Raw genomic sequence first — 25,418 nt, 5'->3', positions numbered from 1 at the left:
TTGTTAGTATAAAACACTTTTGTGCTTTCAATTAATTATTAATATTCAGAATGTATCACTAAATGCATTCATTTGTATAGTATATAATATTTTTGGAATTATGCATCACCGATATTTTTTAAATAATAGATCCAATGTACCCTCTGCACTACTCCAAAGTACCCCTAGGGGTACACGTACCCCAATTTTAGAAACACTGCCTTAACCTAACCAAACTGCGAACGTTTCACAATGTCACCGTTAAAAATGCGACTGTTACGTTCTCTGGTTTAGATATGAGGACGGAAAACACTCATGTGGGTTTTATTTCCTACCACCGCTAGTGGCGGTAATTTATAAAACACTTCTGTGAGTCGTATAAGAGGGTAGGAATAAATGACCTATATATCGTTGTATAGTTTGGAGGACATTAGAATAAACTCTTTGGGAAACTCTTCTACACTAAGAGTTTGGAATGTAACAAGCAGAAGAGTGTGGGAGCTCACATTTGCAGGGTCCGATGTAGTCGATGTGCAGCTTGTGGCCCTTCTTGGTTCCCTCCAGGGCGCACTTGGTGGCAAAGAACTGGCAAGAGGTGTCGAAGGTCTTGTTGTCGGTGCCGCAAACCTGAGACGGAAAAACAGATGAGTTCTCACATCACTGAGCTTCTGTGCGATGATATTTCACCTGCACGGATAAATATGAATTCACAGTTTCAACTAGAGATGGGCCGATACCATTTTTTGCTTCCCGATACCGATTCCGATACCTGAACATGCCTGTCGGCTAATAACAAGTATCAATCCGATACCAGTGTGTTAAAAAATACAGTACATATACTGTATTTAATTATGATTTAACAGCTGTATACCACTATACGTGTATGGATGTGAAATGATTGCTATCGTTGTTGTCGGCCTGGCTCAGGTTAAACTTTTTGTGAAACATAAACACAAACAATGTATGCCATCAAACTTTCTTTTACAATCCAGTATGACAGTGAGTCATAATGGAAAAAGTGTGATTTGCAAAAATCCACAGCTCCCTGTTCAGATGCACCAATCAGGGCCAGGGGCGGGGTCTAACTGTGTGTCAATCACTGCTCATGCACACGCATTCATTCTCCCTCGTGGGGGGAGGGGCTTAGGAGACCATTTTGGGCTTTAGCGGAAAGGGGGGAGGGATTGAGAAGTTGTCGATGTCAAATTGTTTGGCTAAGTCCTGGATCTTCACAATCCTACCTACAGCACCTTTAAGTGGTATCAGATCGATGCATAAACTCCAGTACTTTCTGATACCGATACCAGCATTTTAAGCGGTATCTGAGACGTTTCCAACACTGGTATTGGTATCGGAACATCTCTAGTTTCAACCCAAGTTTAATAAAGAAATGTTTGGGATGATTGTTAGCAAACTCACATGCTCGAACTCTCCCTCAGCAGCGGGGCAGGTGGAGGGGTCCTGGCACACACACATGGGGGTGTTGCTTTCATCGACCTCACACACTTTGCCCTTCTTGCAGTGGTGGTTCAGGCAGGCATCTGTGAAAAGAGTATACAGAGTTACATTCTATTTCACGGAAAACAGCTTCTGTGTCATGATCCTTGGCTTTTGTTTAGTTTCCTGTTTTATTTCGTAAGGTAGCTTCCCATGTGTCATGTCTTGATGACTTCCTAGCTTTTTTAATGATGCAGTTTGCATTGTTACTCAGCACTTTATCCGCATTAGAATATGCATTATCCACTTAGTGTGAGAGTGGGCAAGTTGTGTTTTTTATGTTACGGTTAGGATGTGCTTGCAGGAAAGATGAGATAGTGTTTGCTATGAATGATGGGTGAGATGTATTCGGTGTGTGTGTGTGTGTGTGTGTGTGTGTGTGTGTGTGTTCTTGTTTAACTATATTCGTGGGGTCCAAAAACTGGGAATACAGTATACTTTTGGGGTCTGGACAGCCTTGTGAGGCCAAAATGCTGGACCCCACAAGGTTAAAGGTCTTTTTGAGGGTTAAGACTTGGTTTTAGGATTAGGGTTAGAATTAGGTTATGGTTAGGGTGAGGGTAAGGGTTAAGGTTAGGCATTTAGTTGTGATGGTTAAGGTTAGGGTAAGGGGCTAGGGAATGCATTATGTTAATGACGGGTCCCCACAAAGATAGTGAAACAAACGTGTGTGTGTGTGTGTGTGTGTGTGTGTGTGTGTGTGTGTGTGTGTGTTGTGAGATGAGTTTTTTATATACATGTACAGTATGTGTTACAATGATGATGCACCTTACTAGAGTGGCTCTACAATTTCATTGTACTTAGATGCAATGCCAATAAAGGCAATCTATTTCAATACAATTATGTGTTTTTCCGCCTTTGTGATTGTCGGCCTCGAACCTGATGTGTTTCACCTGTTCATCAGCCCTCATGTCACCTGTTTCTCGTTGCAAACCCTCATTGCTTTGTGCATTTAGTCCGTGTGCTCCCTTTGTTCAGTGCCAGTTTGTCATCTCTCCAGTGTCAAAAGTACCAACCTTCTCCGTAGTGCGTGTTCCTGCTTTTTCCCTGTCCTTTTAGATTTTCTACTTGATATTTGGTTTTGTTTGTTTCCTGTCTGTTTTTGGACTCTGTAAGCCTTTTGTTAATGAATTATTTGAGTTCTTCTCTGCAACCGTGACAACCTGAGTGACACATCGATTCAAACCGACACCATGACCCAATCCATACACAAATAGTATGAGTCATTTTCCAAAAGCAAACTCAAATAAAACCATTTATATGTGAGAGGATTAATACCTATAATGACGAAATAACCAACTGAATAAATAAATAACCTTCATCAAAGACACAGTCACAGTCCTGAAAAGGCTGAGTTGTGAAAGACAGAAGTAATGAAAAAATTAAACTGTTAGACAGGAGCGGCTCCGAGCAGAGTTGTAGTTTAGTTTCTGTACTTAAAGGGACACTTTTAGTAAAGAGACTGTGCTTTATATTGTACTAAAATGTGCACAGATGTTTCTGACTGCTAAATCTAAACTTCTGTATTATGCTTTTCTTTATTTTAAGATACATTTAAGCTATAAAACCACACGTTGTTGGGACCACAAACCTCAAATCTATACCTCTTGAAAAGGCTTTATAGTACCGAAATATAATGCGTACTATAATTATAATAATTGTTCTTTAGAGTTGGAGGCAGCAGGTATAGAGACAGAGCTACATGCATGAAGATACAGAATTTGTGCCCTAATCGGTTAAAGACAGTAATGAGCATTTACCACATATCATTTTTTTAATGACTATTTAAACAGGACATTGTTTCTGGAAAGACTTGTTGCTGTTGAATATGTTTAATGTAATTGTTAACGCTGTTAGCATCTGTCACCCCCATTGTGTTGGCGTAGAGGGAGATATCTGAAGAGACAGTTATGTGAAAATATCAACACATTCAACGAAAACTATCGGGTAGATTTTGTAATTTGGGTGAACCGATGCTTTAATCTTAAATGCAGGACCTTTAGTTTTACTTAAGTACATTTTTTTTCATGGTGGTATTTGCTACTTTTAACAGATGTAAAGGAGTTAATCTTTCAACACTGGTTTAGGGTTAGGGTTAGGGTTAACACTGCTCAGCAGAACTAAATATCTGTACACTTTGTCCTGTTGCTGCCTGTGGCTCGGTTTCTGGGTTGAGCTGCTTCTTACAGCAGACTGGAACACATAATTACAGCCGTCTCCTCACAGAATGAGGCAGTCTGTTATTATGGTATGTTTGATTTGCCAGTCTGAGGCTTCACTAAAGCTATAGCTGGAGGACATGAGGAGGGAAACGCATGCTAAATCAAACGTTGTCACAATGTGTTTCAGAGGAGGTCGATGTGTAAAGCAACAAACACATGTATACCTGCTGGAGTCACTGAAATGTCTCAGTCTGCAGGATTTATGGAAGTTTGACTTATGATTTATGTTAATGCTGTGTGTGTGTACTGCACACACATTTGTCAGGGAGCTCTATTTAAGTTTGAATCTTTTTGACAACTTTCACTTCTACAGTACTTCACAATATATTGGAAATAAAATTAGATTTTTTGCTGTTTACACCTGTCCTACCATTTTTATAGACAACTTTTGTTACTCGCTTAAAAAATGGACAAATACAAACTTTTAGACACTTTTAATCTTTTATCTAATTTTTTTTTTCATTTAACACAACTGAATTTACATGTGAATACTTGAGCAGACATAATATTTGCTACTTTTACATTTCACTTGTAAATTTTGATTATAGCTGCCTATTTCTTTTTTTAAACACTTCATGTCTGTGTGTGTGTGTGTGTGTGTGTGTGTGTGTGTGTGTGTGTGTGTGTGTGTGTGTGTGTGTGTGTTATTTTGCATAAAGAAGGACTGTAAAATTAAAACTATTACATCTAGAAAATGCATTGGTGTGTGTACTTATAGTATTACTGTAATATTGTCCACCAGAGTGAAAAGCTGTCATTAAAACTTTTGTTCACCAAAACATAAAAGCATCTGAAGAATGTTTTACATAGAGAACAAAAGATGTATAAAGTGCAGTACACTAGCTTAAAATACCAATGTAATACCTAAAATGAAGCATAAAACATCAAAACACAAAGTTTAAAACAATGGAACTAAATGTATGACTTTGTTTTTTATAAATATGTTCAGACAGTCACATCTGGGGGACTTACCACCAAAATAGGGACAAAGTTCTGGTCCCCACAAGGTAAACCATACGATTTAAAGTGCTCATATTATGCTCATTTTCAGGTTCATAACTGTATTTAGAGGTTATATCAGAATAGGTTTACGTGGTTTAATTTTCAAAAAACACCATATATTTGTTGTACTGCACATTGCTGCAGCTCCTCTTTTCACCCTGTGTGTTGAGCTCTCTGTTTTAGCTACAGAGTGAGACCTCTCACTTCTGTTCCATCTTTGTTGGGAGTCACACATGTCCAGTACCTAGGTAAGGACTACTAGCCAGTCAGAAGCAGAGTATGAGGGCGTGCCATGCTAGCAGCTAGACGAGCATTACAACGTGTGTTACAAAGTGACGCATATTCGTCATGGAAGTAAAGGCTGGACTGCAGTTGCTGTGTTTTCTCTGGAAGATGGTAAGTCCCTTTGGGGGAGACTTTGGGCTTTTTCACTTTGTAAACCTAAAATGTGCACAAAAATATATATAACAATAAAGGAAAGGGAAAAAGCCAAAAAGCATAATATGAGCACTTTAAGACTTTTTTTTTGATTAAGTCTAGGGCTAGGGATGGGATGGTTGTGGTTAATTTAGGTTAAGTCTCCTGGGAAATGATGTAAGTAAATGCAATATTATAATAGATCACTCCAGACTTCAATCTATTCTCCCTACCCAGCCCCTCCACGCCTACCCTCAGCGTTTTTAGTTTTTTAGTATTTTTAAGTGTTTATTTATTCTTAGGTATGATTTTTGACTATATTGTTGTATGTTGTGTCTGAATGTGCCTGACCACAAATGAAGTTCCCTCACGGGACAAATGAAGTTCTTTGGATTTTGATTGGATTTGAAAAACAAGTTTATGTGCATGCGTTTGTGAACTTACTCTCAGTGACAACTTCTTCTTCTTCAACAACCTCAATGGCCTCATCAAAGTCTCCAATCTCAATCTGCACGGGGTTGGCGCCCACCTCGGTCTCCTGGGCAACATCCTGGAGGGATCAGAGGTCAGACTGTAAGCAGCTTACGCTTTACGAGTCACAAGCAGAGGAATTTAATGTCGTCTGGGGTACAAAGTGACCAGAGTGAAGAAAACAACTGTAAAAGCCAGTCAATGTTCTTTTTTTTCCTTTTCTTTTTAAACTTGTGTCCCTTTGAATTTGGTCTCGCAGTGACTTCTTCCTGCATCAGTCTGCAGGTCTATTTCTGCTCGACGTCCACTTAAAGCAAACCGCTTAAATATCCCTGGTTTTCCTCAGAAAAAGTTTAAACGTCACCACTAAAGAAGGTTCCTCCCTGATGGCCAAACAGAGTCTGGGAGCAGCGAGACCATAATATTCAACAATAACAAGCAGCTGGGTCCACATGTGGTGAAGCCATGAAGAACGTAATGGCTTCCTGACCAGCTAAAATTAACAGCTGTGGGATCTCTGGTCCCGCTGGACCTCTGGAGTAGGAAACGTTCACATGAAGGCTCACTCTGGACACTTTTGTACAGCTATATTCTGGTAGTTTAGTATCGTTTGCAACAGGCTATTGGCGGACATTGTGCCCTGTTTAGAAAAGTTAACTGTGAGTCTCTTTTTCAAACCATTTTTTGTCTTGCCTAAAGAGGCAAAATCATGGAGTGGGCAGGAAGGATTTCATCTTTTTATCCCTCTGTTTGTTGGAAAGATTTGTCAAAAGCCTCTGAGGTAACAATTTGGGATTTGGTGAACAGATTGATTAGATTTTGGTAAATATCCAGATCTAGGATTTAACACATTACATCCTGGTGGAACAAACAGAGATCAGGAACTTCCAAGTCAGCTGCAAAACAGAACATCTTACTCTTCTTACAGATGCATCTTTGCTAAATTTTAGAACCTTTCAGATGTATTTTTTCTGGAAATTTGGTCCTTAATATGAGTCTGAAGAAATATTTGAGATAGAAATACTGAAGACTTTCACCTCTTCGGGCAACACTAGTCAACTAAAACAATCTGAGAACAATAAAGTAACTCTTATGAGGGTTTAAAAGTAGACAACGCTTCATTTTAAGGATCCACAAGTCAAAAAGGTATGCCTTCAAACATGGCGGCATAATGTCCCTTAAAATGTAGTCCCGCTTTGCCAGACCATCCACACGCTGCAGAGCAGAGCAGAGTAGGGTCTGGCTAGTCCACACAGCATTATGGGATGGGAGAAAAACATGCTCTGGTTTATTGGCATTTCTTTAAACCAATCACAATCGTCATGGCCGGTGCTAAGCGCCACATTGAGCCGTTGCAAAATAGTCGTGCGAGAGAAACTCAGATTGGACAGATAGTCTAGCTAGCTGTCTGGATTTACCCTGCAGAGATCTGAGGAGCAGTTAACCATAGTCCTCATAAATCCACTGGAGTTTAAAATTTTAACAAAAAAGGAAGCGGAATTCAGCGAAAATACATGCATCCGGCGGAATTTCCGGCGGCACTGGAGCAATCCCGGAAGGGCAACGTCGTGGATATAGACTACTTGAAATGTAACAAATTTCTATTGGCCTCTGTTAGCAGAATCAGAATACATTGATTTTCAAAGTCCAATAAAGACATGATTTTTGTTCTTGCACAGTTTAATTTCCACTACTTTAGTTTTCAATGATTCTGCGGCTGAAGTATGGAAACTTCCAAAGCTCCATCACAGATGAGATCTTCTCTCTGAGCAGCTGCAAGGCTCAGGAACACATCACGGATGCCAAATCAAACTCAGATGTATTTTTCCCAGAACAATCAGTGTAACGACAGCATAAACGACTGAGTGTCTCAAGTTTTATTCCGGTTTATTACAAGTTGGCCATTATTTCTATCAACTATGATAACATTGTACACCCCAGAGTAACAGCTGAGTTCTGGGAACACAATGATATCCACAGGGTAAGAAACACAAGCAGGTTGTAAACAAGACAACGCTTTATCCAGATTATCTACTTTATTTGGAGGTTAGATTGAAAGTGAGCTCATCTAAAATGTTGTTGCACAGGAAAACTGTGTGTACACATCTAAGAAAACCACTAAGGTGAATCTATTGTATCAGAACGCTGAAATAGTTCAGATTCTGCTCCCGGAGGCCAGCCACAAAATGTTGGACGAGTGACAAAAGAATAAAAAGAAACATCTGGTGAATCTGTAATTAGCTCCAGTACCTATCTTTTTGTAAAAATATGTTTTTCATATGTGTCAGTCCACCATAACCTGCATCAGAGATCTACGCTCTTGCAATACTTTGACTGAGGTTGATTCAGATATTAATTATTTAACTTTAGTTTGCATAAATCGGCTTTTAAGGAGAAAAGAAAACACGACTGGTGTACTCTCAAACAGGATGGAAACAGGAAACAAAACATCTGGACTGACCTCAACAACTGGCTCCTCGGTAACTAGCTCTTCCACGACGGGCTCCTCCTCAGTCTGGGACACACACACACACACACACATTAAACATTATAACTCGTGCACATGAACACACACTTGTGGATGCTCATAGAAAAAAACACTTGAGAGAAGGAAGTCAGAAGCAGACAATGATCTCACACACAATTGCACAAACACAATTATCATTCACATGAACAGAATATCAATGCACACACACACACACACACACACACACACACACACACACACACACACACACACACACACACACACACACACACACACACACACACACACACACACACACACACACACAAGTAGATCTGCACAATACTGCACTTGGATAGGAAAACACATAGGCATACATGGAAACTCACACGTGAATTGATAATCACACAGGAAAGGAGAAAGGAGGAGACACACTCAGGAAAACACACAAAGAGAGGAACATGCTCATAAAGACAAAAGCAAACCACACACACACACACACACACACACACACACACACACACAGCATAACTTACAGGAGCAGCCATGGCGTGGCCAGCCAGGCACAGGAGGAAGATGATCCACACCCTCATCTTCAAAGTCTGTGGAGACAAACACAGAGACAAGTGAACCCATTTTTATTTTCTTTAATCTTTTCATAGTCACGTTCACACAACAAAACGCTATTATAAAGCATAGCCTCATAAACTTATACCTAGTTTTATGTTTGCTTTGTTGTAATTTTTCAACTCTGAAACATCACTATTCAAAATCCTTTAGGTGTGGTACCTTTTACCCAATCTGAAAAAAAAGAAATGTTGTCCCTAAATGAAACACAACCTTAATGTATCTAAAGGGAAAATTGGAATTTTTACACCCACAGGGGGTCCTCAGAGGGTTCCCTGAGGAACACCTCTTAAATAATGCCTCCTTTTAGAGCACAACTTGAGAATCGAAAAACCTATTCTGAATCAAAACGGTTTCCAAATTCATAAGAATCACTTATTCATATATAAACTTGCTTTTCAATTCTGCTTATCGATTTCTGGAAAATGCTCTCTAGCATTAATACAGTGCACATGTATCAAAACAAGTCTGTCTTTAAATGTTTTTCCAATTAACTTTCTTTTGTTATGCACTTTGTAACTTGCCCTCTTCTTTGAAGTAGTAATAGTATTGCACAGTATAATAATGTAGTAGTTTTGTAATCTCCCCTTCTAGTCACAATGACCGAAAATCAGCAAATGCTAAGATTTAAAAGCAAGCATAAAACAGACAATATTTAACTTGTTCATGGCAACTCCGAAAAAATTCAGATAATTCTTGAATTACCAAGAAGGATCACAAAATGCCTAACTACTTGACAGCCCGAACTACTGAAAATACACACATTTTTACACTTTCTATATACTTAAGTTTCTTTATTCACTTAAAGCCTTAGTAACTTTTTGATATTAATGTAATGCATCACGTAAGGCTGTATCACGTGGACGCGCCAACAGTTTTGTTGTCATTACTTTGAATTCCTCATGGGGGAGATAGAAACTATACGCAATATAGCTTTAAATAAAAAGAGAATTAGTGGTTTGATAAGAACCAGGATCAATAAAAAGAATCTGAATCTGAATAAAGTATGAACAATAACCATCCCTATGCTCATGAAGCCCTGCAGTCTAAAAACAACAAAAGCATCTGGACACAACATGTAACACAACTCTAACAGACTAATGGAAGCTCTCCAGTTTCCCAAAGAAAACCCTCAGTGTCCGCTTTGTTTACTGGCAGGTCGTGTTGAAATTGCCTCTGGCTGTTTGTGGGTATTTTCTCTCATTCTAGAGCATAAATCCAAGCGAGCACAGAAGCTGATTGCACTAAATTAGGCTTCAGAAACACGACTGGAACAGGCTGGGTTAACTTCTCTTCCTGCTGTTGGATGGAAACAGGCTCCTCTCTTTATACGCACTTTCACAGCCTAATGCAACATACTTTAACTCCTCATATTTCCACCAGGCTCCTATTTGGAAAAAAATGACTTTCCATACAGCTTTGCTAAACACATATTTACATTTGTAAACCTATGACGGATATGTAAGAATCTAACCGTGATGTGTGAATTTGGGTAGTTGAATGGGTGGAGGAAGGTTCAACTCCCACCTGGGTCATCTGTGATTTGGATGAAAGCCTCCACCCACAAGCTTGAAATATCAGATTTTTCCTGCGCTACAAAATCACAGCAATAGTAAGAAAAAAAAGCATCTATATGTGAGCAACATATTGTCACTTCAATAACAGTGACTCCACCTCATACTGTACATGTTCTCAGAAAGAGCACAAATTTTTCATATCATTGGCGACACAAAGCCTGTTTTTTATGTTATTACTACCAAGTAGCCCGACCAGCATTGTATATTTGTAAGGCCGATACCAACATCATAATTTGAGAGTTTAAAAAATCTGAAGACAATCTGTTTTTAAACAAACATTTTTTGTTAACAGTCCTAAACAAAGTTGTCAGATATATATTTAGTCTAAACATTTTTTGGGGGGGTTATTATTAAGAATAAGAGCGAGATTTGTGCTTTCTTTTACACAAAAAACTTCTTTCTGTGTAAATCTTTCTCAAGTTTACACACTCTCACAGCCCTTTTTCCATCTAATCTCATGGAAAACATGACTTTTTAATATTAATACATAAGAATTTTACAAATTTCCTGTGAGACGAGCCCCCTATCTGTCTATCTTCTCTTGCTCTCCTCTCCATCTGATTGTCTGAACATCCACTGTCGGGGACACGGAACCCTTTCTCCATCCCTGCTTCTCTTCCCTCATCATGTCTTGTCTGAAGGACTAAATAAGGGCTTCTTCATTCGGTAATGGAGCATGACATTGCTTGGTCTTCCTTCCTCTTTTTCTATACGTTATCTCCCTCTCCACCTCCATTAAGTCAGCTGTTTCACCCAGACATCCAGAAACGATCTCTGTCCTCCTAAGATTAAAGGACGTACTGTATGGCATGTAGGGGTATGTTAAAGTGTCTCAGGAGGCCGACTTTGAAAGATCAAAGTTCGTACTGTCTTTTAATTCACCCTGTTTCCTCTATGATGTTTGCATTATCTTTGGCTTGATATCAAAAAGAACTGGAGTTTGCCTCACAACAACAGACCGTATCTGTTGTTTCTGTTAAGTCCTAGGAAATTCCTCATGCAGTGAAATAACACTGAGGTGAGCCGACACAGTTTGTACAATATACTGAACACTGCAGGAGATCAGCGGGGGATAATACGATTTACATAACAGGGTTGAGAATAGGTGGAATTCCTGCCCCTCGGTTAAGAGTGCAGCAGGTTTAAACCAACAATAAATCAATAAAACTAAGCCATCCAATCTTCTCATAGAACATTAAACTTTGGAAAGTTGTTCCCTTTGTTCTTTTTACATGTGCAGCAATTATCAACTCAGACTCAGGGGGAAGTGGGGATGAATGCCACAGCTCTAAAAACATCGCCTTGAGGGAAACTGAACGTGACATTTTGGGGTTGGAGAAACACTTCGCTTGGCTGGTTGCCGGGCGTCCTAAAAAACGTAGAAGCACTTCCTGACACAAAGCGTCTGAATAGGGCAACATGTTTGGACAGATGCAGTGAAAAGGGTAAAGTTTGCATACAGTCAACTAGATGTGAAGGGTGTTGACAGGTTTGACAAATCCTTAAGTGACCCAAGAATGTAATGAAAAAAACAAAGTATTGTTGATCGTTTGCCCATAGGCCCATTTTTCTTCTGTTGTCACCCTCAAAACTGTCAAAGTGCGTGTTCAGAAATGACTGATGTGTATTCCAGATGCAGTATTCTTTCTCGACAGCAAGTTTGTACACGTTTTTCAGATCGTGAAAGGAGAGCCACGTCCTCCAATCAAACACTTCAAAACTGCAACCACGCCCTTTTTGCTTACAGGGTGATGCTGACTTGCATGGTAGCATTTGAAGATGTCTCCAATTTACACAAATCATGCATGAGTCTGACATTAACACGACAAGTTTTTCTTTTAATCCAGACTTTTAAATTGTATCACTGTTTGGAGAAAAAACTTCTCGTGGCTGTAACAAAATCAGTGTTATATTTGTTTCACACAGTTTCGTGATAAAACAAGCTAAGTTTGGATTATTTAATTTAATCTTGTGGTTACAAAGCAAGTGTTTGAATAACTTGTTAAAATTATAGAATGTGTCTTTATGTCAAAATCACAAATTGACCATTTTGTGTCATAATCAGAACAGAAAAAAATTGCTAATTTTATTATTTTTTGAGCGTACAGGTTCCGTTGTTACACTTACTTGGATTTTGGAGTTATGTTAACGATCTAGACAATAAATCACATCACGGATCTGCACAGCTGTTTTGATGTATAGACGTGGGTGTCGCTACATTAGAAGTTAGAGGATAACACGATTGTGACTAAAAAGGAAGAAGGTTTGAGTCCCGGACTGGCAGAAAGGTGATGGTAGGAGAACAAGAGATGCTCCTTAACTGCTACTTCTGAGGGCCGTTTAAGCAAGAGAGATGAGTATATCTGCAGAAGAAAACTAAAAAGCAACACGATTATTGTTGCATTGTTTTGTTCCACCTGTCGGAGGAAAGTACAAAATAGTTCGGTGCTAAATGCAGAGTCAAGGCAGGACTTTTAAAATGGTGACCACTGTTCGTGAAGGTCCACAGATGTCTGCAACACACCCTCAAATGGCTGAGACTCGGAAAAATACAGAAACCCTGGCAGAGGACGTAGACAGTGACGCCTCCGAATAACATGCACACAAGGAAACGTCTCTGTACTTTTGAAAAAACTCATCTTAAAATAAAAAAAAAAACAAGGTGTTATGCTGACGGGGAGTTTTGTAAAAAAAGAACTTCTGACACACACATAAGTAGCATGTCTGACTGGGAGCGAGAATTTAATGAGATTGCAAAGAGGGGGATATTTAAATAAAGAGTGTCATCTGCAAAAAAAAGTGCGGGGGTCAGTATTTGATTTGGAGGGACGCGGTGTTCCTGTCGTATGTCCGCTTTAACATATTCCTGTTTGGTCAGAGAGTCATTGGGCCAGACAGACTGACGTAACAGCAAAACAAATTATTTTATTTGGAAAGCTGCTCTCATAATCAAACAGGGCAGAGGCTAAATGGTAAACTTCAGGCTCATAAAGGGGCCCTTTTTCTCTTCAAATGTATTTAATTTGGGAGGTTAGTTAGGTAAGCAAGTGTAAACTCCCTATAGAGGAAAACAACCTGCCCTGCTTCTAATTCATCTCTCTCACTTTCCCACTAATATCTCCCTTTGCTTCAGATGCTCTTAAAAAGGGAGCAGATTTAGAGGAATTCTTTCTTCTTCCCATCTGTGACATAACAGGCGGGTTCAGAGGCCTGGAAAAACAACCTGTAGCAGTCCGTCTGCCAGCAAACAGTGCAGACAAACAGCACTGGCATGCAAAGGGACTGTGAAGAGGCAAAAATTCAGTAGAGGCTCGGAGGAGAAACAGTGATTTCCTCTGTCTGTATTGAGCTCTGTAGTTAATGAAATACCATCCAAAGTTATTACTGTATCCGTTATCATCTTAAGTAATGCACTGGGACGGAGTCAAACTCACAAGGCCATCGTCATCCTGTGCCAGTAGGGTTGCAGCTTCTTTGTGTCTTTCTGCATGATGTTCATGCATATAAAGCTACGAAAAGTAACGCACTTTTTTATTTGTAAGTATTCCACGCATTGACTGCTGCTGTATAAGAAGATCAGCATATGGAGAATGTCCCGCGTGGATGGTTTGGTCCTAAAACACAGGGCTTCCAAGCGTGGGACCAGAGTTTGTGTTCTGAAAACAGTTAATGGGACTTTCACCCAAGAAACGAGTGTTTGTGTCCCGGGAGTAGTACTTAAGGGGGCTGGTGTTTTAACCCAAACCACATTCTTTTTTTCTAATCTTAACTAGTCGTTTTGGTGTCTAAGCTTAAATGTTGGTGCTGCATGACACCTTTTGTTGGCTAAACTCAACTTCAACCCTCACGTTGCACTTAACCTAGTCTATATCCATAATCTTCCACTCCCGGGATTGCCCCATTGCCGCCAGAAATTCCGCCGTATGTTCTTTTTTTTTGGACCAGATTTTCATTACCTAACCTACCAGCCTTTGTGTTGTATTTCTAAACTCCGGTGGATTTATGAGGACTATGGTTTAGTTTTCTGTTGCACGACTAAAACAACCTTTGAACGTACACATTCCACCAAAACAAGTTCCTTCCCGAGGCTATTTTCCAGAGGCACCGGGGCTCCGTGCAGCGCTTAGCGTTGCCCATGAAGATTTTGATTGGTTTAAAGAAATGCCAATAAATCAGAGCAGGCGGTTGCCGTAATTTCGTAGGATATCGTACAAATTGTTGTGCATAAGTTTTCGTACGATAACATACAATTCGAACACGTTTGAAAGAATTTGTTGCTTTCTGTCGTCACTTCTCAGCTTCTATTGAACTTGTTTATTCTTTCAAACTTGACCGTGGTTCAGTGTTTATACAAAACAATGTGTGTCAGTTGGAAAATCCTAGACGAGGAAGAAGACTCTTCTACTATGGCTTCCACCATTTGGTCTTCACGGTGGACTGATTTTTTTTGGGACCAAACAAGAATGTAAAAGGTCAAGCAGGTGCTCTGCGTCTGGCAGTAAAGCCTTTCTAATCTATTTCTAAGCTCTTTGTAGTCAGTCAAAAAACACACAGAAATTATAAACTGTTATAAAGTTATAGCACCAGTGACAGATTCTCGTCTTTTCCATAAGTACTTTTCAGAGGTAAAGTCCACAATCTTGGTCAATTAAAAGGTTGACCTTAGCAGCCTGCAGCAGCTATTTTCTAGCTCAAATATCAAGCCCAGTCTGACCGAGCTACCTCCTAAACTGGCAATGAGACACCTGACAAAGTATGTGGGGGGGCTCTTTATGTTACCTGGACAAAGAGCAGTTTCAGAGCGACCACAAAGAGCACAATCAAGAAGAGGAGAGTGGACGAGCGTTCATGGGAAAAGGAGAAGAGAAGTCAGGATATATGTAACCTGACCTCTTGGACTCCCTCCCCTCCCCCGTCCCTTCATCAGGACAGACCTTGTTTCTTGCTTTCCACTGAATTTCACTTGAGGCGATACACTCTGCTCTGAGCCCGTTTCCATCGGATGTGATGATATTTGTTGTTGTCTTCTCTCTGAGTTTTCTGCTGTGGTTCAAGGCCAGGATTATTGTATTATCTCTTCCAAAATAAAAGCCAAATACATCTTCCACAAACTGTATTTTTGTACAGTTTGGGTCCCTTTGAATTTAAATTTGAATCTTAAAACTTTAATTTGGCTTTGATTGCACTTTGCTCTCGTCTCTTTCTGGCTTTTTACATTGTTGCTATCACTGTTAACATTGTAACACAGCTTTTGTACACCTTGATGCTGCGGTCTTCGTACCTCCTCTGCCTCTCTGAAAAGATAGTCTAAAATCTTTGCTTTGAGATGCTATCAGTCAAAGTCTCATTGGTGCAAGTCTGTGGTTGGAATGACTTGATATCTCCAGAAACCTGTCTCAGTCTTTTTGTTGTATATACACTGGGAGAGGCCAGATTAGGCATCAACGTTATGTGGCTTCAAAGATAAATAAATGAACAATAAACCAAAACTCTGTTACATAAATGTAACTTTTGCTGCACTTACATCACTATCAACAGTGATGATTTTCCATTAGCTTCACTTTGCAGTTCCACACAGGAAGTGATGTCTTTATGTTGGTTTGAAATAAATAGAAGAACTGTTTGCATGAGTTGTAATGTCCCTCAGACAAAAACCTAAAGCCACTGAGATTTTTTCCATCTCAACAGCACTGAGTCATTTTCTCTGGCATCTCACAATTTCTATTATTCTCCTGGCTTTTTAATTCTTTCATTTATTTTTTAAACTTATGTCATGTTTCCACTCCTAGTCTTTCACTTCATGATCTGGTTCTTTCTTTGTCCCTTTCTTTATATCTTCCTGTCCTTCTTGCTGACAATAAACTCCAGATCCCTCTTCTCCACGTCGCATTTAGACAGCTGCAGAATCCTTACTTCCTGTCAGGGGATTGGAGCTTTTCTAGACATTTGCCAAGCTGGCCCAGTATTTCCCAGCCTCCTCAGCTCCAACGCCACTACCCACAACCCCCCTCCCCTTCTTCCTCCTCCTCCCACATTGGTCCAGACCTGCCACCTCAACAATTGAGCAGCCAGAGACGCTCCGTCTCTACCTCACTCATACTAATGCAGACACTTTGTCCTTCGGTCTTTCTCGACAGGTGTGACGAACGCAGAAAACAAGAGCTTAATTTAGAATCAAAAGACGGCAAGAGCATTTGTCTTTCTGAAACAGTCTTTTAAATGTGTAGTTCGGTCTGAGGGGTGAGGAGAGGAATGGAGCTTTCAGAGCATCTGATTGGACTCAAACAACTTGCAAAAGAGAGTCGGAGGCATTACAAATATACTTCAAATTCTAGTTTTCAAATGTGCTGAAACATCTAGAATATTTTCACTGGATGTCACTGTACATAAACAAGGTGTCTTGGATTTGAATGGGTCAGCAGCAGATTATTTCCTTTATATGTGTAACAACATGGGGAAAATACCAATTCTAGCTGAACTGCTGGAAACTTTCTTAGGAGGCTTCAGGTTTCCACATCACGCTTGTGTCAGCTTTATATCGGACCGTGATTGGCTTCCAAGCTAGCTGTGATGTCATAAAAATCATCTTGTACGTACACGTGTTAAAACTCACATTTAAGGTGAGCACAGAGACATTCCTTCAGCAGATGAATGTGAAAACAGACTTGTGTGACTAGTGTCAAACTTTGCACATACATAATTCTGCACAGTAAAGGTTAAATATCCAAGTGAAGGAAGAAAATCCAATTGTTTTTGAGTAGAGAAGGACTTTAGCAGTCTTTATATCGCTATTTTAATTGAACATTGATTTGTATTTATACAACCAGATACTGTAAATCAGGTAAGAACCAATTCTCATTTACAAAGACGACCTGGCCGAGACGTAGCGACAGGAGGCAAGTCGATACAAAACACTAAAACAAAGACACAGCTAGTTTCCAAAAACCGGCACACCCAAGCTCTTGTACATTTCTGGTTTCAGGCTTTCTACCATATGTTTGTACCTGGCTGCGATGATTTTTTTTCCCCATTCAGCCACTAGAGCATTAGAGGTCCAACACCGATGTGGGATCAGGTCTGACTCATTCCAGTTCATCCCAAAAAAGTTGGACGGGTGTTGTGGTCAAGGCTCTGTGTAGATCAGTCAAGTTCTTTCACAGCCAAACAGGGAAAACCATTTCTTTAGGGCCAGACACAAAACTGTTGACACATTGTATACTTCAGGATTTAGATTTCTCTTTAAACTAAAGCTTATTGGCCCAAGTACAAAGTAGAGATAGTTCGATACCATTTTTTTGCTTCCCAATACCAATTCAGATACCTGAACTTGCGTATCAGCCAATACCGAGTACTGATCCGATACCAGTGTGTCATATTTTATTATGGTTTAACAACTGTATATTACAATCCCTGTATAGATGTGATATGATGGCTATCTTTGTTGTATGGCCTGGCTCAGGTTAAACTTCTTGTGAAACATGAACAAATGCAAATAATGAATGCCATAGAACTTTTTTTATCCAGTAAAAAGTCAGTCAGAAAAAAGAACATAAATAAACTACTTTAAAGTAGATTTTCTTCGGGGCTTAATCACGTGGTATCAGATCGCTGCATAGACTCCAGTACTTTCCGATACAGATACCAGCATTATAGGCAGTATCGGAGACTTTTCCGATACTGGTATCAGAACATCTCTAGTACAAACCATGAAAGAAAAGCCCCAAAACCAAACGCTTGCTCAAAGTGGGCAAGAATTTCAGCCTCTTTCTGCAAGTCCCTCTCCCTGTGTGTGAGCTTAAGAGACGTCCGCCGACACTTGAAGGCATCTGAACCAACAGAGCGCTTTAAACAGCTGGTAATCGATTGCCATGGCAACCCGCATTCCTTTACATGAGAGTAATTAGGGAGGGGGAGTCACACAGGGACGAAGGGAGGGAGACAGGCAGGCAGGGAGGGAGGGAAGGAGAGATATTTGTCGGAAAAAAGGCTCCTATTGCTCTATCAGGCTTTGTTGGAATCCCATCCACCCCCATTCCTCCTCCTCCTCCTCTTTTCTCTCCCTTCTTTCTTTCTTTCTTGATTCATTTCTTTCTTGTTGTTCGGTCACTTTATTTTCACAGCGATAAACTCTTCAGAATGCATTTACAAAACTGGGAAAATCTTCAAAAACAAAGAGACTGCAGCAGTTTCTCCATCTGAACTAAAGTCTGCCGGTGAATGAATCCTTTCACAAAGCATCCATTGTTTGACAGTAGATAAACAACCCTTAGCATTCGACAACACAAAAAAGACTGTAAAAATGTAACATTTCATTTACCATATCAGCCTCTTGTCTGCATCTCCCTCCTCCCCCCCCACCTCCTCCTTCTCTTCCTATTGCCGATGTGGCACACAATACCTCCACAGAGAATGAAACCTCATAATCACAGCGTGTTTACCTGCAGGGAGCAGTTTTCCTTGCAGCTGTTTTGGCAGTAATGACAGAGGAGATTGTTCACTGAGGTTTGATGCCACAGCAGCTGCCCGGTAAACCAGATGTCAGTTGTTTCAAAGTTAAATTGTGGAAAACTGGGTGGACAGTTGAGAAATGACCACACAGCAATTCAGGCAGTTGCTGGACAATCTGTTGCAGGTTATCCAGTGTGTGCATTTTCATATGGATTGGATTTTGAGATCACAGCAGGTCAACTGTGTGTGGTCGACTTTGATGTGAAAATATTGTGCTGCTTGATTCACTTTTGTCTGGCTGACAGAAAAAAAAACCTGTATATTTGTCTTGATTTATTGAAACTAACAGAGAAATGTGAATTACAATTTTAGGGCAACATATTCCGTGTTAAAAAGTTCAAAAGCAAAACTTTGATCTCAACATAACCAAAAACCAAGACCTAAATTTGCCAGAAAGTTTCAACTTTGACTCTACCACAAATCTGGCAGCCTGTATGTAAGTTCAACTTAAGAAGAAAACTTCAACCTCAACAAAGGACTACAGTTGAAAATTAGCCGGCTGGCTAACACTGGCACATTTACAGAAATGTTGATTAATGTGTGTTGTCCTTTATAAATAAAGAATCAATCAATCAATCAAAAGTGTAGTTTTGTTGCAGGTTTATGATAACTTAAGTCTAAATTTGCCAGGAATGTCCTGCCAACTTTGATTGTTCTCTCCCCCCCTACAAATCTTTCAGACTGAAAGAGTTAAATAATAAGTCTTGTACAGAGCAGTCACACATTGCTAAAGTCGCTCCAGAGCCTGTGTCCCATGATAAATAATAAACAGAGTCCGGAGATGGCGTGCATAGTGAGAGCTCTTACCTTTAACTTGGCAGAGCAGGGATAACAGAAGAGAAGTCAGCTGTGTGCGGAGCCCAGGACAATCTAACAGCTCCACCAGTTCACACAGAAGACATTTCCAGTGGGACGTCCCAGTTTGGACCCAGACCCCCCCTCCCTCCCTTCACTCAAACCTCCCATTACACCCTCTCTCTCGCTTCCTGCCCTGGTAGGTGGGAGCTTAACGTGCTTAATGTTGACTCTCTCCAAAACCAAACTGGAATCTGCAAAAAAAAGGAAACTTTTTCAAGTTTTCAAGTTCAACTTTTTTTTTAGTATCTTAACTGACTGTTAGATGTGTAGAACTAAAGATAAGCCTGTCATAGCATATACTTATTTAAAAAAAATAATTTGACTTAAAGCGCCCATATTATGCTCATTTTCAGGTTCATAATTGTATTTAGAGGTTGTACCAGAATAGGTTTACATGGTTTAATTTTCAAAAAAACACCATATTTTTGTTATACTGCACATTGTTTCACCTTGAGTGTTAAGCTCTCTGTTTTAGCTACAGAGTGAGGCATCTCACTTCTATCCCATCTTTGTTGGCAGTCGCACATGCTAGGTACTGGGCTACTAGCTAGAAGCTAACGCTGCTAGCGGTTAGCCACCTCGTTCTCAATGGCAAAACACTGCTACAACACACACGAGTTCACCCTAATCTACAAAATAAATTGTATAGAACTACTTACATGTCCCTGTTCTGCAGGTATTCAACGCAAAGTTGGAAGTGCGTCCTCGTTTAGAAGAAGTCTTCTGGCTAATCCTGCCTTGTACTGACCGAAGTTGGAGAAACAGCTAGCTGATGTGGTATTAGCTAAAATGGTTAGCACACACCAAATGTTTCGGCCAATGACGTAGATGGCCCTGCCGATTTGGACCAGCTCACCCGGAGACTGAAGGCAGGACACATTCAGAAACTAGTATCTCACTCAAAACAGCATGGATGGGTTTTTGTCCAAGTTTGTATGTGTGTGGAAGCTCCAGAGACACAAAATAACACCCCAAATCCCAGAACATGTGATTTTTTCATAATATGGGCACTTTAAAACAGAACAACACCAAAAATACACCAAGACCATGACATAAACACATCTGCAAAATATTCAACATATTTCTTTTTTTTTTTTTGCTATATCTACTTGTGCCAACTAAAGCACGATTAAGGTATTTATGGTTATCTTTAAGCAGCCAGACAATTTGGTTAATGTTAGGAAAAGATTGCGGTCTCGGTTAAATACTGAATAAATAAACACTGGTTTGAGGCATAAGACAGCCAGCAGTATTAAAGTCAGACACTTTGTGCAGCCATTCACCACCCTGTTCCCCACACCTTTACATTTCTGTGCTATACACAACTTTCTAAATTGGAAGAAAAAAAAAGTTTCCTGTGAACATAAGATTTAAGAGTGTAAATTGAGTGAATATTAGTTTGGCATTGCCAGACCTATCTCCAGGGGCTACCTCAGACAAAATGTTTTGGGAACCACTTCTAGAAACCAATCTCAACCGTCCTGGGCAACGCCCCGGATTCCGTAACTGTGTCCTTGTAAAATAGATAGCAGAGATAGAGGAAAGGAAGGAAGGGGAGGGACACCCGGCGTGTCTCTCGCACTTTATCCCAGCACTGTACATCCGTTTAGCCAGGCTAGATTAATATATACTCGTAGGACAGAGCAGTGCATGGGTCAAAGTTAAGAAAACTTAAACTGTCTTTGATGTTCACCTTCTTGACGTAATGACACACCCTCTGTTACAATATCTGTTCTACTTTGCATTAGAGGCCAAAGGTCAAGCTGAGATACAGGACAGCATGGGGCTAGTCAGGGATTCAGTGTCTTGGTCGAGGACAGTTCCTTCAGCAGAGTTAACACGTTGAAGGTCCACATATTTACTAGCAATACCTTATGTGTAATCCAGGAGAAAATATGTGGTAACACTTTACTTGAAGGTATCTACATAAGAGTGACATGACAGTGTCATGAACACATGACACTATCATGACACAGTCATGAGACATGAACCCTAACCCTAACTCCACCCCTAACCATAACTTGTCATGACAAAACCGAATGACATTTACTAAAAGAAGCGTTATGTCATAAACGTTTATGACTTGTTTATAATGTTTATGACACGTTCATGACAGTGTCATGTCACTCTTATGTAGATACCTTCAAGTAAAGTGTAACCAAATATGTTTCCCTCGAAACGTAATTGAGAATGCAGTTTAGTTGTATGGGAATGTCATTTTTAGGTGTCAGGGCATGCTTTAAAGGCTCCAGGTATTTAGTACATATTATATTAGTGGTTATTTGTCTTATGATGACTAGAGCATGTGCTCCCAAATATAAAGCAATTTGCATGTTTTATATATATTTCCTGTGTCTGATGCATGAAGTCTTGCATTTCCATTGCATTACTCATTAACATGTTAAATATCTGAAGCTTAACTCAGTGAAAACATTCAGTCCTCTGGAGAGTCCACAGCAGACGTTCAGCCTGTGGAACATTTGCCTCATCACGGCCCAGATTCATGAATCAACACCTGCCGTCCTCTGACAGACAGACAGACAGACAGACAGACAGAAGCAATCAAGCTCCAAATCCATTCCTCACGCTCTTTTACGCAGACACCGTTTCTTTTTCTGGCTGGTGGATTGCTTCTGTCTGTTCCCACAGTGCAGAGCAGAGCTGATGTGGTGAACAGCTGGAAACGGGACGGAGGGGAGGAGGAAAAAATAAGAAAAAAAAGCTGCGATGCAACGTGGCGTTTTCCATTCTGCCTGGAAGCCACAGTCCAGCCGATGATGGAGAGAAGAAGAGGGGGAGTGGAAGGAGGGAAGGAGGTGTCATTATACGGTGAGACTCTCTCTTTACTCCTCCCACATTCATCTTCTCTTTCACCCGTCCTCCCTTTTTTCCTCAGTTTGTCTTCTTTTTCTGTCTTGCTTCTTTTATTTCCCCCCTCTCACACCATTTTCTGTCTTTTTCCCTCACCCCTCCCCTCCACTCTCTCTCTCTCTCTCTCTCTCTGTATACGTGGCAGTTGTCTCTCTGTGTTTGAGTTAACATGTCTCACAGAGATGATGAAGTGAAGAGCTGCAATTACGTTTTCTCAATTGCTGCTAAATTATCCATCTGCAGCGCTGCAGGTTTAACCACGTTTAGATCTCAAAGACCATAATATCATAATGTAATATTACTTATGTGCTCACAGACACCGCAGGCCAAAGGAGCAACATTATGAAATACTACGAAACCAATGCAGTCACACACACTTCTCTCACACATATCATACACTTGCGACGTCCCTGCCTCTTTTGGCTGCTGGAGATACCAGTAGGTGTTGTCAGAAGACACCTGGGCCTGGTGTTTTTCCAGTATAAGAGTGCACCCCACGTGGTCCACTTTCGGCTAGAGAGGTTAGGAAACGCTGTTCCCTATGCTCCACGCTCCTCGTAGTTCTTTGTTTTCCTTTTCATTTCATTTTTTTTCTCATTTCATGTTTATTTGAATAGGGACAGATGCTACCACATAGACATTTGTGCAACAAATCACCAATGTACAGCATCACAGCATTCATAGCTATTACTACTTTCCAATACCTGTCCCTATAAGGGCTTTTTAAACAATCATTGAAGCTTTAGTGCGTAACTTTTTTTTTATATTAGTGAATGTCCTGAGTTGATACAAAGCTAATTACGACTATCAGCTCCACACAACACTCTTTTTCTCTATTTCTCAGTATGGCTGTGTTTAGAAATTGTTGTCGTCCGGCAACTTTCGCATGCAGAAACTAGAGTGAAGATAATGACCTCTTCTGAAGAGTCCATCATGTTTTTTTTAATCCTCCGTGTCCTCCTTGGTTACTAGCAACTGTGTGGGGGAGGGGTGGGGGCACGTGCGTGATTACGGAAAGCTTGCGTCATGTCGATGCAACAACAGTGTCGTTGTTATTACTTAGAATTCCTCATGGGGGCGACAGAAACTACGCACTATAGCTTTAACATTGCCACATTAAAATACATAAAGCATATAAACATACAAGGTACATCCATCTGTACCCAAACTGCAATGTAGTTGTAGATTCTCAACCTGTTCAGATCTCTCAGGACGGAACAATGATGTGATCTCATTGGCCTTTTGCCCAATATTTTGAATGCGCGATGCACACAGGACAGCAGATGAGCTCACTGCCTGACCGCTGGGATTTCAGTCCAGGTTTGTAGGGATTTGTAAAGGACAAGCTGTCGCCCACAGTAGGTGTCCGAAATCAGCCACAGTGAGTGCAAACATAATTATCCAGGAGGGGGAATGTGAAGATAGCAAAAATAAGTGGCTGGACAAAATCTCTTAACTTTTACATTTCTTTTCTCCCTCCCTGCTCTCCAGGCTCACCTGTATGCAAAAAGAGCAGGAAAGCGTAGCCCTCAGAATGTGTGTGTGTGTGTGTGTGTGTGTGTGTGTGTGTTACAGTGTAAATGAGAGAGAGAGGTGGCAGCGATATGGAGGGAGAAGATGAAGGCAGCAGAGGACTCAGATTATTCAAACCCATAGCAAGCATCAAAGCTACTTTTGTTTAAGCGCTATTTCCTCTATAAAGCCACACTGGCTCTTAAAAATGATTACCACTGTACACCGAGGGGCAGGGAGGGGGCCTGTTCACTTTGATAGGTGTTTTGCCTTCAGTCAAACTGGGCCTCCTCCTCCTCCTCGACATATAACAGCAGAAGCTGTTTTTTTAAGGTTATTTTTTGCTTATATGAACATACTTTAAAGGTATAAATGACATTTGTTGAATGTTTGTTGTGCAGCGCCTCCCATGTCCAGACAAACCAGACACAATAGAAATTAAAATAGAAATTAAATTAGATACCAAGATGATTGTGCAATAACATTTTTAAAAAAACTTTAGTAACACTTTACTTGAAGGTATCTACATAAGAGTGACATGACTGTCATGAACACATGACACTGTCATGACAGTCATGATGACACATGAACCCTAACCCTAACTCTGACCCTAACCATAACCATAACCATTACCATAACCATAACTCTAACCATGACTTGTCATGACAAAAACCGAATGACATTTACTAAAAGAAGCGTTATGTCATAAACGTTTATGACTTGTTTATAATGTTTATGACACGTTCATGACAGTGTCATGTCACTCTTATGTAGATACCTTCAAGTAAAGTGTAACCAAAACGTTCACCAAACACAGTACGGGTTCGAGGAAAGACGACCATAATTAGTCAATGTGACCGAAGGTTGAAACTACCGATAGTTTTAGGCGTCAGTAAAGATCACGAGAATAGAGAAGATGTATTGTTTGGTTGTAATACTACTGATCCAGGAATTGAATCTAACTATCCTGCCATACACTTTGTTCTTCAGTCTGGATTCATCGTGCAGCTGAAAGCCTAAAACGTGACAGAGCAAAGTGTTGGTGCGTTCGAGGGAAGTCTGTGATTTAGTCGTTCCTCAAAAGACAGTCTGGCTGAGCCGCCACACAGACAAAACCCTGATGGAGGGTTACAGGCTGTAATTACACCGACACACAGGACAGCAGATGAGCTCACTGCCTGACCGCTGGGATTTCAGTCCAGGTTTGTAGGGATTTGTAAAGGACAAGCTGTCGCCCACAGTAGGTGTCCGAAATCAGCCACAGTGAGTGCAAACATAATTATCCAGGAGGGGGAGTGTGAAGACAGCAAAAATAAGTGGTTGGACAAAATCTGCACAGGTGATGATACAAAATGTGGTTTGATTGTGTTGTTCAGATGCAATCAGATGATGGCACAAATGGATTACTAG

At 40.4% G+C, this 25,418-nt stretch overlaps 1 protein-coding gene across 1 annotated transcript in view; it reads right to left on the bottom strand.

Moving 5' to 3' along the window:
• The window catches only part of sparc (secreted protein, acidic, cysteine-rich (osteonectin)), a 28,317-nt gene extending 8,565 nt beyond the window's left edge, over nt 1-19,752 (bottom strand). The window contains exons 1-6 of the mRNA XM_031317122.2: nt 19,575-19,752; nt 8,592-8,657; nt 8,050-8,103; nt 5,562-5,667; nt 1,399-1,520; nt 486-606 (exon numbers count right to left, since the gene is read on the bottom strand). Coding sequence (XP_031172982.1) covers nt 486-606; nt 1,399-1,520; nt 5,562-5,667; nt 8,050-8,103; nt 8,592-8,648 — 460 coding nt within the window. The 5' untranslated portion in view covers nt 8,649-8,657; nt 19,575-19,752. The remainder of the gene's footprint in view (nt 1-485; nt 607-1,398; nt 1,521-5,561; nt 5,668-8,049; nt 8,104-8,591; nt 8,658-19,574) is intronic.
• Nucleotides 19,753-25,418: the final 5,666 nt, after the last annotated feature.

The sequence above is a fragment of the Sander lucioperca genome, chromosome 1 (assembly GCF_008315115.2).
Source record: "Sander lucioperca isolate FBNREF2018 chromosome 1, SLUC_FBN_1.2, whole genome shotgun sequence".
Classification (NCBI taxonomy): domain Eukaryota; kingdom Metazoa; phylum Chordata; class Actinopteri; order Perciformes; family Percidae; genus Sander; species Sander lucioperca.
The sequence above is the reverse complement of the archived record's forward strand: the minus strand, read 5'-3'. Positions and strand labels throughout refer to the sequence as shown.